Here is a 13,895-nt window from a genome sequence, read left to right on the forward strand (position 1 = left end):
AGTGTCGGGCTAGAGTGGAACCCTCCACTCTCCCTGGAACCCTCGCAGCTCGATGATTGGTTCCTGGGCTCGGGGCGCTGCTCACAGCCGTGCACCGCCCCCATTCCTTTCTTCCCGGAAGTGCATGAGGAGCTGACAAGATTTTGGGAGGCACCTTTTACTGCCTGGTCCCGATCTTTCAGCTCCTCCACTCTCACAACCCTCGATGGCGGAGCGGCCAGGGGCTACTCGTTGATCCCCTAGGTGGATAAGGCGCTCGCGGTGCACTTATGTCCGCAGAGCGCCGCCACCTGGCGTGGGCACCCGAAACGCCCGTCCAGGGTCTGTAGGGTTACGTTGTCCCTGATGGCTAAGGCCTACAGTGTCGCTGGACAAGCCACCTCCGCCCTGCACGCCATGGCTCTCCTGCAAGTACACCAAGCCAAGGCGCTAAAAGAACTGCATGAGGGTAGTTCTAACCCAGGATTGATGCAGAAACTGTGCTCGGCATCCGACCTTGCTCTCCGGGCGATGAAGGTCATGGCGCGGTCTTTCGGGCAGACAGTGTCCGCCCTCATGGTCCAGGAGCGCCACCTTTGGCTCAACTTGGTTGAGATGCGAAAGGCTGACAAGGCACAGTTCCTTGATGCCCCCATCTCCCAGGTTGGCCTATTCGGCGACACTGTCGAAGACTTTGCCCAGCAGTTCTCGGCGGTGAAGCAGCAGACGGAAGCCATACGTCACATCCTGCCTCAGCGCGGCGCAAGACCCGCACCCTGTCTGCTCATCGCCAAGGGCGTCCTCCTGCTGCAACGACATCGGCTCCGCCGCAGCCCGCTCCCGTGGCCCGGCCGCGGCGTAGAGCCCAGCGCAGGAAGCATTCGCCACCCGTCTCACGTCCGGCCACTAAGAACCCGAGGAAGTCTTCGAAGTGCCTCTGAGACCCAAGAGCAAGGAGACCTGCTACACTGGAGCTGGTAAGCAGACCAGTCCATCCCCCGGTGGAGGGCCAGGAGGAGAATCTTTTGTTTCGTTTTCATTTAATTGCGCCGCATGCCCAAGAGTCTGCAGTACCCAAAAGTTCAGTAAAAGAGCAGTTCCCTTGTTCCCTGGGTCACATATCCGGTGTGCATGGCGTCACGACCACCATCCACCATCTCATCTTTGCAGGTATGGTGCTCCAGCGGCGGTCCCCCCGCCCCTGTGCGCCCAGCTGTGGCACAAACACGTCCACACGAGATTGGGTCTGGTGGACTATGGGGATGAGACTCCCCCCCACCCCTCGGCCAATCTTATGGTGGGCGGCAGGAGCCAGGTAAGTGCTTCGATGTCCCTGGACCCAGCACAGCCACGGGGCTCGGATCCCCTAGACGTGGCACCTTGAGCTCCACCCCACCGCGAGGCCCCACCGGCCAGTACGTCCAACATGATCATTCCCTTGATCCCCCTCACCCGGAGTTTGGGCGCGTGGCTCGTGCTTTCCAACCCGTCACGATGGCTGGTCTGGACCGTCCGACTTGGCTTCGCGATTCAGTTCGCCAGGTGACCACCCAGGTTCAGTGACGTTAGCTTCACCTCGGTGAAGGGCAAGAATGCCGCTACCTTGCGTGCGGAGATTGCTACCCTTCGGCGCAAGGGCGCGATAGAGCCTGTCCCTCCAGCCGAGATGAAGAAAGGGTTCTGCAGCCCTTACTTCATCGTACCAAAGAAAGGTGTGGGTTGCGACCAATCCTGGACCTGCGAGTACTGAACCGGGCATTGCACAGACTCCCGTTCAAGATGCTGATGCAAAAGCGCATTCTAGCAAGGGTCCGGCATCAAGATTGGTTCGCGGTGGTAGATCTGAAGGACGCGTACTGCCATGTCTCGGTCTTACTTCGACACAGACTCTTCCTGCGGTTTGCCTTTGAAGGCCAGGCATACCAGTACAAGGTCCTCCCCTTTGGCCTGTCCCTGTCCCCTCGCGTCTTCACGAAGGTCGCAGAGGCAGCCCTTGCCCCGCTAAGGGAAGTGGGCATCCGCATCCTCAACTATCTCGACGACTGGGTGATCCTAGCTCACTCTCGAGAGTTACTGTGTGCACACAGGGACCGCGTGCTTTGGCATCTCAGCCGACTTGGGCTTCGGGTCAACTGGGAAAAGAGCAAGCTCTCCCCAGTTCAGAGCATCTCTTTTCTCGGTTTGGAGTTGGACTCAGTCTCGATGAAAGCGTGCCTCATGAACGAGCGCACACAGTTGGCGCTGAACTGTCTGTAGGCGTTCAGATGGAGAACAGCGGTTCCACTGAAACACTTTCAGAGGCTCCTGTGGCATATGGCATCCTCAGCGGTGGCCACACCGCTCGGGTTGATGCATATGAGACCGCTTCAGCACTGGCTTCGGACTCGAGTCCCGAGATGGGCATGTCTGTCCATCATGCCGGTCTGTCCCCTTGGACGGACCTGGCATTTCTACAGGCAGGGGTTCCCCTAGAGCAGGTCTCCAGGCGCGTCGTGGTTACAACAGATGCCTCCAAGATGGGCTGGGGCACCGTATGCAACGGGTACACAGCCACTGGCTCCTGGACTGGCCCGCGGCTGCGTTGGCACATCAACTGCCAAGAGTTGTTGGCAGTACTGCTCGCCCTGCAGAGGTTTCAGCCGTTGATCCAGGGCAAGCACGTGTTGGTCCGGACGGACAACACAGCGACGGTAGCATACATCAACCGCCAAGGTGGTCTACGCTCCCATTGCATGTCACAACTTGCCCACCGTCTCCTCTAGAGTCAGCAGTGCCTCAAGTCGCTACAAGCCCGGGCGACATCCCGGGTGACCTCATCACCACAGCGGACACGCTGTCATGTCAGGTTACCCTCAGGGGAGAGTGGAGACTCCACCCTCAGGTGGTCCAGCTGATTTGGAGTCGATTCGGTCAAGCACAGGTAGACCTGTTTGCTTCCCGGGAATCCTCCCACTGCCCGCTTTGGTACGCCCTGACTGAGGCACCTCTCGGTATAGATGCGTTGGCACACAGCTGGCCCCCTGGACTACGCAAGTATGCGTTTCCCCCAGTGAGCCTACTTACACAGACCCTGTGCAAGTTCAGGGAGGACGGGGAGCAAGTCATCCTAGTAGCACCCTACTGGCACACCCAGACATGGTTCTCGGATCTCACACTCCTCGCGACAGCCCCCCCCCCCCAGCAAATTCCCCTGAGAAAGGACCTTCTTTACTAAAGTAGCCTACCACCCGCAGTGGTAGACACGATCACTCAGGCTAGGGCTCCCTCTACGAAGCGCCTGTATGCCTTAAAGTGGCGTCTGTTCGCTAAGTGGTGTTCTTCCCGACGCGACGACCCCCAGAGATGCGCAGTCAGAACGGTGCTTTCCTTCCTGCAGGAGAGATTGGAGGGGCAGCTGTCCCCCTCCACCTTGAAGGTGTATGTAGCCGCTATTTCAGCTCATCGCGATGCAGTAGATGGTAAGTACTTGGGGAAGCACAACTTGATCATCAGGTTCCTGAGAGGCGCTAGGAGGCTGAATCCTTCCAGACCGTGTCTCGTTCCCTCGTGGGACCTCTCCGTGGTCCTTCGGGGCCTACGGGGAGCTCCATTGAGCCCCTGGAGTCAGTTGAGCTAAAGGCACTCTCTTTGAAGACTGCCCTCCTGACTGCGCTCACTTCCATCAAGAGGATAGGGGACCTGCAGGCATTCTCTGTCAGTGAATCGTGCCTGGAGTTTGGTCCGGGTTACTCTCACATGATCCTGAGACCCCGACCGGGCTATGTGCCCAAGGTTCCCACGACCCCTTTTAGGGATCAGGTGGTGAACCTGCAAGCGCTGCCCCAGGAGGAGGCAGACCCAGCCTTGGCGTTGCTGTGTCCGGTGCAAGCTTTATGCATCTATTTGGATCGCACACAGAGCTTTAGAAGCTCCGAGCAGCTCTTTGTCTGCTTTGGTGGACACCGGAAAGGAAGTGCTGTCTCCAAACAGAGGATCGCCCACTGGATCATTGACGCCATCACGATGGCATATCAGGCTCAGGACGAGCCACCCCCTGCGGAGTTACGAGCCCAATCTACCAGGAGTGTGGCGGCCTCCTGGGCCCTGGCCAGTGGCGCCTCTTTGGCAGACATCTGCAGAGCAGCGGGCTGGGCAGCACCCAACACCTTTGCGAGGTTCTACAATCTCCGGGTTGAGCCGGTGTCGTCCCGAGTAGTGGCAGGCACGAGCAGGTAAGTTCCAGGACAACTGGCCAGGTGTACCGCTTGTGCATGGTGCCTTTCCCCTCCCTTGTGGGGAACACGTGCACTCTTGAGTCCCAGTAGTGTTCACAGACTGTGAGCCCTGGATGACTTTCCTCCTTAGCCCTGTGTCAGTTGAGTTTGCGGAGAAACTCGCTTCCGGCTCAGTAAGTGCACTAATGAGGCCCTGTACTGAGGTAGATGCTCCGCATGTGCTGTTTCCCCCGAAGGCAACCCCATGTGATATTTTCCACAAAATCATTTCCCTGTCGGAAAACTGCATATTCCTTGGGCAGGGGCCCCTCGCCCCCGGTCGCCATGCTTTGTAGAAACTTCTCCCCCTTTGGGTAGGACCTACCATGGGACCTCTCCACATGACATACTTCCGACAAGGCTCGGTAAAGACCATGTGATGTATTTCCACTCAAAATACCCCCCCCCCCCCCTTTTGGGGCAGGGTGTGGTCTCCATGGTGTCTTCCCCTTTGGAGAGACCCCCCCCCCCTTAGACACTTAGGGCTCCCAGTCAGTTAACAAATTCCACTCTGTTTGGGGAGAAAAGAGAAGAAAAAAGGGCTCGGCTGGGCTAGCCTGTCCACCTATTCGTTGGGCAGTCGACTTTTTCCTGAAGGACTGTTCGATGCTCGTAAAGAACGTTGGGGGAGGTTACGTGACGGCCTGGTGCGCTGGCTACAAGGCACACAGCAGTCTGCCCTTCACACACTGCCACTTCACGTAACATAGTTCAATTAGTTGTGGCATTTTGTATAGGGACCCCTAGTGTCACTATATCGACACAAAGTAGAGTGAGTGACAGATAGGGAACGTCATGGTTACTTTCGTAACCTCCATTCCCTGATGGAGGGAACGAGATATTGTGTCCCTCTTTCCACAACGCTGAACTACATGCTGAAATGGCCGGGACCTTATCTCGGCTCCTCAGCACAAAACCTGAATGAGTGGTTGCATACCACCTCCTTTTATACCCGTATGGTATATCATTGGCCTTTTAAAAAAAAGATCAGAGGTGTTTGGGGCTCCCAAGAGTGACCTCTAGTGTCACTACATCGACACAGCGTCTCGTTCCCTCCATCAGGGAACGGAGGTTACGAAAGTAATCATGATGTTTTCAGTCTTGGCACGCTGATTGTTACCAATCTCGCGAAGAGGCCTAGGTTGGGCTGTGTTTACTGGTGTTGTTGTTCTCCCCCTCCCCTTTTTTCTCCCTCTCTTCTCTCCACAGGTATTGCAGTTGTTGAGCATTTATGAATTTATATATATTCTGTTCCTGCACTCTATATTAAAAATGTATTTACTGTTGATAGTTCGAAAGTTTGATTTTGTATGTTTTGCTGTGCAATTCGTGTGTAATTCTAATGTTCAAATTAAATAAAGTGTGTGTTTTATTGAACACATAAATTGTATATTTCAGTGTTTGTGTCAGATTTCAGATGCAATCTCAATTTATTATTACAGGTGCTCAAAAGGAGTATTTGAGGAGTGGTCATGTGAAATGTATCTTAACATTCTAAATGTTTGTTTTATTCCATTTTCCCACTAATCACTAGAATGGTCATAACTTTTAAACAGTAGATTATATTTCTAATCTGTCTACTATTCTACATTGCCCACAAAATTATGTATATTTCATACACTCTAAGTTTCCCTCTAGCTTTTAATTAAAATGGTTGAAAATGCAGTTGCCTGATGAAGCATGGTGGCCGGAGAAGATTTTTGTAAAAATTGCTGTGTGAAATCTTAAATAATCATACATATATTTATATCATTTGAAAGCCCTAGTTCTTCTCTTCAGTATGGCTAGGGGTCACCCTTGGGAGTCCCAAACACCTCTGATCTTTGAGAAAAGGCCAATGGGAGGTTACGAAAGTAACCAGGACATTCTCTATCTGTCACTCACTCGATGTTGTGTCGATGTAGTGACACTAGGGTTCCCTATACAAAATGCCACAACTAGCTGAACTGTGTTAGGTGAACTGGCGGTGCGAGATGGGCAGACCATTGTGTGCCTCGTAGCCAGCACACCCGGCTGTCTCTTACAAGCGTCGTACGGTCCCCTGCGCCTCGGGGACAAGTCCACTGCCCAAAAAATGGGGACCGGCTGCCCCTGCCGCGGCCTCTTCTCTTTCTTCTCCCCTAAAGGAAAAATCGTTAAGCTGGGGGCAATATAGCTTCCACGTCGGGGGGGTGTCGCTCCCAAGGGGAAGACACTGCGGAGACCACACCCTGCCCAAGGGGGAGGAAATTGTGTGGAAATACGTCACATGGTCTTACCGAGTCTTGTTGGCAGTGTCTCATGTGGAGAAGTCCCTGTGGTAGATCCTACCCAGGGGGGAGGAGATGTACAAACACGGCGACCGGGGACAGAGGGGCCTCTGCCCAAGGAAGATGTGGGTTCACCAATGGGGGAACCGTCTCATGGAAGATACATCACACGGGATTACATATGGGCAACCAGTGCATGTGGATCACCTACCCCAGTACAGGGCCAAGTTAGCACAAGTACTGGGCCGGCAACGAGTTTTTCCACGAACTCGCCTGCCACAGGGCTAAGGCGGAGTGACATCCAGGGTCCACGACTTCGTGAACACGACTGGAGGTAAAAAGCGCACGTCTTCACCTCCGGGAGGGGAAAGGCACTATACGCAAGCGGTATACCCGACCAGCTGTCCTGCAACTTATCTGCTCGTACCTGACAACACACGGGACGAGACCAGCTCAACCCGGAGATTGTAGAACCTCACAAAGGTATTGGGTGTTGCACAGCCCACTGCTCTGCAGATGTCTGCTAAAGAGGTGCCATTGGTCAGAGCCCAGGAGACCGCCACACTCGTTGTAGAGTGTGCTCGTAGCCCCAAGGGGGGCAGCACGTCCTGGGCGTGATATGCCAAAGCGATGGCATCAATGACCCAGCGGGCATTCTTAGAGCATCTAAAGATCTGTGTGCGATCCAAATAGATGCGCAAAGCACGCACCAGACACAGCAACGACAAGGCTGGGTCTGCCTCCTCCTGAGGCAGTGCTTGCAGGTTCACCACCTGATCCTGAAATGGGGTCGTGGGAACCTTGGGCACATAGCCCGGTTGGGGTCTCAGTACCACGTGAGAGTATCCCGGACCGAACTCCAGGCACTTGTTGCCGACAGAGAATGAGGGGTCCCACGAGGGGACAAGACGCGGTCTGGGAGGATTCAGCCTCCTCACGCCTCTAAGGAAACTGATGACCAGGTCATGCTTCCCAAGAGACTTACCGTCAACTGCATCGTGGTGCGCCGCTATAGCGGCCACATAAACCTTCAAGGTGGAGGGGGACAGCCGCCCCTCCAGCCTCTCCTGCAGGAAGGAAAGCACTGACCCAACTGCGCATCTCTGGGGGTATTCGCATCAGGAAGAACACCACTTAGCGAACAGACAGCACTTCAAGGCATACAGGCGCCTCGTAGAGGGAGCCCTAGCCTGAGTGATCGTGTCTACCACTGCGGGCGGTAGGCCACTTAGGTCTTATGCGTCCCGTCCAAGGGCCAGACGTGGAGATTCCAGACGTCTGGTCGTGGGTGCCAGATGGTGCCCTGTCCCTGAGAAAGAAGGTCCTTCCTCAGGGGAATTCGCCGGGGGGGAGTAAGGTGCTACTAGGACGACCTTCTCCTCGTCCTCCCTCTGAAATTGTTTCAGTGAGACCACCGTTCTCCGCCTGAATGCCTTCGTGAGGCACACCATCATAGAGACTGAGTCTAATTTTATGCCAAGGTGTAGGGGGACACCCTGCTTCTTAACCGTTGAGAACTGCTGGGCAAAGTCCTCGACAGTGTCACCGAATAGGCCAACCTGGGAGATGGGGGTGTCAAGGAATCGTACCTTGTCAGCCTCCTTCATCTCGACCAGGTTGAGCCAAATGTGGCGCTCCTGGACCACCAGGGTGGACATCGCCTGCCCGAGAGACCGCGCCATGACCTTCATCGCCTGGAGGGCGAGATCGCTCGCTGCATCAATGCATCCTGCATCAATCTCAGGTCAGAACTACCCTCGTGCAGTTCTCTTAGTGCCTTGGCTTGGTGCACTTGCAGGAGAGCCATGGCGTGCAGGGCAGAGGCGGCCTGTCCAGCGGCACCGTAGGCCCTAGTCCCCAGTGATGATGTAAGCCTACAGGCCCTGGACGGGAGTCTCGGACGGTTCCGCCATTTGGCAGCGTTTTGTGGGCACAAGTGCACCGCAACCGCCTTATCCACCTGGGGAATCGCCTAGTACCCCCTGGCAGCCCCACCGTCGAGGGTAGTGAGAGTGGAGGAGCCCATAAATCTGGTCCGGGTAGTGAAAGGTGCCCGCCACGATCTCGTGAGCTCAACATGCACCTCTGGGAAGAAAGGAACCGGGGCGGGGCGCGGCCGTGAGCAGCACTCTGAGCCCAGGAACCAGTCGTCGAGCCGCGAGGGTTCAGGGGGGAGTAGAGGGTTCCACTCCAGCCCATCACTTGCAGCCACCCGGGCAAGCATGGCTGCCAGCTCCGCGTCAGCCTTCAACTGGGCTACCGCACCTGAGGGTGGGAGCTCAGTCAAGTCCTCGGAGTAAGACTGGACGAGCCCACTCTCCGATGCTGCGATCGAGAGCTCATCTCGAGCGCTCATCCTCTTCGCGAGCCCCGAATGAGATCGCGAACTCGCCCTGAGACAAGCCGGCGGTCTCATCCCAGAACTCAACCGGGGCACACGAGCGTACTGGGGAATGGGAGGTCCGTGGGGGGTTTCCCAGTGAAGAAGCTCCCATTGAGGTCCCCAAATCGCCCCCAGTGCTAACAGTCACGGTTACTTCGTAGCAAATAAACAAATCGCAGATATGACACAAAAAAAATTGGTTTAATAGCTGAACATTCTGGCTTCATGAAACATCCCTCAAACAAATTAAATTACATTATTTTAATTAATGGCATATTTTTTTCCAAATCATGTAGAGGAAAAAATTATGAAATCACTCAATGTGAGGAAAAAAATTATGGAATCACTCAATGTTGAGGAATAAATTATGGAATCACCTTGTAATTTGCATTTCTAAAACAAATACCGGCACAACTGCAAATTAGTCTGCAGTTAAAAGAGAGTGCTTGCAGGCCTTAACAAGCTGTTGGACTTGGCTAATTGAAAGGAATCATGGCCCCAACAAGAGAGTTGTCAATTGAAACAATGGAAAGGATTATAAAACTCCTTCATGAAGGAAATCCAACACGGTGTGTGGCAAAAGAAGTTGGTTGTTTACAGTCAGCTGTGTCTAAATTTTTGTGCAAGTATAAACAAAACGGGAAGGTTATAAAAGGAAAACATACAGGTAGACCAAGGAAGATGTCAAAGCGTCAGGATAGAAAACTCAAAGCAATATGCCTTGAAAATAGACAATGCTCAACAAAACAAATGAAAAACAAATGGGCGGAAACAGTAGTCAATGTTTGTTACAGAACTGTAAGAAATTGGCTGAATGAAATGGGATTTACATATAGAAAAGCCAAACAAAAACCAGCACTAACACCTAATCCGAAGAAAACATGGCTAAAGTAGGCTAAAGAGAAGCAATCATGGAGTGTGGATGATTGGATGAAAGTGATATTCAGTGATGAATCATGAATCTGCATTGGCCAAGGCGATGATGCTGGAACTTTTGTCTGGTGCTTTGTCTGGTGCTTAGATTTTGTTCTAATGAAACATATAAAGATGACTGCCTGAAGAAAACAATAACATTTCCCCAGTCATTTATGATATGGAGTTGCATGTCAGGTAAAGGACCAGGGGAGATGGCAATCATTACCTCAACAGTCAATTCACAGGTGCACATTGAAATTTTGGACCCTCTTCTCAAAATAGAAAATAGGTTTGATGATGATGAAGTCATTTTTCAGGATGATAGCATCTTGCCACAGAGCAAAGAGTGTTAAAGGTTTTCTTCAGGAAAGGCATATCATCTCAATGACATGGCCAGCAAACAGTCTGGATCTCAATCCGATTGAAAATTGATGGTGGAAATTGAAAGAGTTGGTCCATGACAAGGCTCCATCCTGCAAAGCTGATCTGTCAGCCGCTATTCAAGAAAGTTGGAACCAGCTTGATGGAGAATATTGTTTTTCATTAGTGAAGTCCATGCCTCAAAGAATTCAGGCCATCATAAAAGCCGGAGGAGGAGCAACAAAGTACTAATTGTGATTTTTTTTTTGTTTTGTTTTTTGTGATGATTCCATAATTTTTTCCTCAATATTGATTGATTCTATAATTTTTTCCTCAACTTGATCAAAAAATATGCCATTAATTAAAATAATGTAATTTAATTTGTTTGAGAGATGTTTCGCGAAGCCAGAATGTTCAGCTATTAAACAAAAATAGTTTTGTGTCATATCTGTGATTTGTTTATTTGCTATGAAGTAAAATAGCTGGGTGAACATCCTCTAAGTGTGGTGATTCCATAATTTTTGCCAGGGGTTGTACACATACTGTCGTTACACCCAGAGCTACTACAGCTGAACATGGGGTCGTGAAATCCTGTGTTTCCACCAGACTATTGGAGCACAAATAGTCATTTAGTTATCCAGTCTCTTAATCCAATAAATGCCTAACACTTTAACCAGTTTAATGTCTCTGCCCCGGCACAAAAAATTCAAATATGCCCACCTTCATTTGATCAGCAGTTGACCCCAAATAAATCTGTCATGGCTGATTTGAGTTTGGTCTGAGCAGTGTTGGGCAGAGTTAGTGTAAATAGCCTCTGCCAACAAGATGGGCTATTTGCACTTAGTGTAAATAGACACTCCGTTACTTTTTTCGTGAAAGACCTAAAACAGACAATGATGGGCCTAGCTCAAAAATAGTCTATTCATCGTCATAATCACAATTAGTTTGACAATTAATTATCAGCCAAATGTAAAAATCGTGACATAATCATTTCATTATTAGGTTCCAACCTTGTGAATTCTTTGTTAAAAATGCGTATGAAATTTCAAACAGTGACTACAGCTTGTATTATTATTAAAAATGCAATTTCATGACATCATATAAATTGATAGAATGTGAAAATTTTAAATTTTTAAAAAGCTTAAATGTGATTAAAATGATAAGGCGAAATATAAAAATAAAATGTACAACATACTATATTGCTGAAGTCATATACAGTATACGAAGAGGCCCCATTTCTCGGTTTGCTTAATATCTTTTCAGTTGCATTATTCTTACATGTCGTCTGGCAAGTAAAAACAAAATGGTGATTCGTTCTCCAACACGACCTTAGATGGTTGTCTTTTTGTATAAAATTAAGAAATTGCGAATAGAGCGTTCAAAACAGTGATGTTTTAATAACATCTAATTTAATCTAATTTAAACTTGTAAAAATATGTCAGTCACAAAAACAATTTAATTTTTAGTTTTAGTTACAATTTTAGTTAATTTCAATTCATTTCCATGCATCTGTTCAAACTGTCCTTTTCATTTTAATCAGTTCACAAGACTGATTCAACAATTGTTTGCGTCATCACTCAGAAATGTTCAGAAAAGTCCCTGCATGGCAAATGTTTTAGTAAAGATAAACATAGGTGAATAGTGCTGTTAATTACTATTTGTTGTTGTTATATTGGTGCGTTTTTGTTTGTGGAAGTGTTGAAAACCATACCTTGATTATTTTGAACTAGAATTTTACTGTAGCCTATTTTAGTTCTTACATTAAACATTGTGAATTTACTTACAACAATGGCTGTTTGGTTAAAATTATGGTTCCTCTGATATAAAACAAACAAAAGCAAATTCATCAAAATCAATATTGTCGTTAAGGCTAAACATTTTGAGATTTATAGCTATATCGCCCAGATCTAGTGAGAAGTAGATCAAAGCTCATGCATACCTACTCCTGTTCTGGAGTTATTTTACTAAGATATTAAGCTTGATATTATTTTGAGGTATTTTTTGTCTGGCTCACATGAAGCGTAACGAGCCACAGCCAGTCATTGCAATGAGCTGTTTTATTTTGTTTGTTTGATAATTCTTGACCTTTAAAGACTGTAGCTCATTCAGCAGTAATCTACAGAAACTAAGCACTGTGGTGTGACTAAAGCCCTTTTAGGCCTTTAGAGAGTGCTTTTCTTGGCTATGAGCTGGATTTTGAAAGAGCTGAGAATTGGTGTGTAATTGTGGTTTGCTGACTAGGACTTAGATGGGGTTAGAGAAATACCTCATGACTATAAGTGGAAAATGCTGGCTCAGATAAAAAAGAAATGCAACAGAAAGAGTGGACGGACATTTACTTGTCTGGTTCACGGTCAAGATTTCAAATATGTCTAGACTGTGTCCTTGTGCGTATGAGTGGTAGTGCTTTACAGAAGTTTAAGTAAGGCTAAAAAAGAAGTTTAAGCATTCAGGGTCTCGCACCTATTTTTATTATTATTTTTTTCTTTCTTTCTTTGGAGGGGGCACCAGTGGCAATCCTGGCTCAATTATAGCCCTTGGCAATATAAGACATGACCAAATTAGGAAGAAAAAAAAAAACTTTTTAACAACTTTATAGGCCTTTATGAAAATGTTAATCTAGTGGTACAATTTTTGCTTAGCATTTCTTTGACAGTGTGATAAAAACTTATTTTGTGTTCCATGGAAAAAGTCATGCGAGTTTCAAACAACATGAAGAATTGTATTGTCAGGATCTTCAATATAAAGCCAAAGATCTGCAGAACGTGTGATTTGATTGTACAGAACAAATTTAGACGTGAATGGGTGATTTCTGCCATAGCATATTTTTACCAACAATGATCATAAAACCTAAGTATCAAAGTTACAAATATTTATTTTTGAAGTTGCATTCAAAATGCACCTGGCTCAAAAAAAGAGAAGAATGGGCAACAAATCTGTGGGTTAACAGTTCTCTCAAGCACACTTACCCTTGACTGACCTAAATTTAGTGTGCTTCACGGCTGATCTAAGTAGTTTGCTTTGCTAAAGAACATCCTGGCTTAAAACCAAACAGAATAATTATTTTTCTTCTGAAAGTGTGTTTATGTTACAGTGGCTGAAATTCTGGTTTTATCTCTGTGTTTATTATTGTACATATGTACAGTATGCACCAAGAAAGCAGCACATTTGCATGCATTCTGCCTGCCAAGCTTACATTTCTGTGGTAACCTCTGACTGGTTTCTTTTCTCCATAAGCATGTCTGAGCATTCATTGTCCTTTATATGTTGTTGCGTGGACATTGAGATGCTTGTGAACATTATTATTGGTTCAACAGAGGCGATAGAGAACTGGATAATGCACTCTAAATCTACACACTGCACATGAAGTCCAGTCTTTAGATCAGAGGTTCAGTGTCTCATTCAAGAATAATCCATGAAAACATCTGGCGACAATGTGCATGAATGTCTTTCTGTTTCTGTCCGAGTTGTTCCCACTGTTAGTTGTTGAAAGAAAGCGGCCGCTGTCGCTGCTTTGATGGGAGTCAAATAATGATGACTAATTCCATAGCCAGGCACTTCCCATTCATGCAAAACATCAGCATTCAGAATGTGTTTAGATTCTCTGCTCTTCACACTTGTATTTGATTTGCTCTCTGTTTTTGTGTGTGACTGTAGCTGATCGATACATTTTCCACGGAGATCTCAGAGCTAAAGCAGGAGATGGTCCAGCCAGCCAGAGAGCCTGAGACAGAGATCCTACGGGGGTATGTCCAG

The 13,895-nt window shown here is 48.7% G+C and overlaps 1 protein-coding gene across 18 annotated transcripts in view; it reads left to right on the forward strand.

Moving 5' to 3' along the window:
- The window catches only part of LOC127414341 (ras and Rab interactor 2-like), a 96,615-nt gene that overhangs the window by 43,631 nt on the left and 39,089 nt on the right, over positions 1–13,895 (forward strand). For all 18 annotated transcript variants that reach the window (XM_051652287.1, XM_051652301.1, XM_051652289.1 and 15 more), the window contains one exon: positions 13,797–13,885. In XM_051652287.1, the coding sequence (XP_051508247.1) occupies positions 13,797–13,885 (89 nt within the window). The remainder of the gene's footprint in view (positions 1–13,796; positions 13,886–13,895) is intronic.

Source organism: Myxocyprinus asiaticus, chromosome 23, assembly GCF_019703515.2.
Source record: "Myxocyprinus asiaticus isolate MX2 ecotype Aquarium Trade chromosome 23, UBuf_Myxa_2, whole genome shotgun sequence".
Classification (NCBI taxonomy): domain Eukaryota; kingdom Metazoa; phylum Chordata; class Actinopteri; order Cypriniformes; family Catostomidae; genus Myxocyprinus; species Myxocyprinus asiaticus.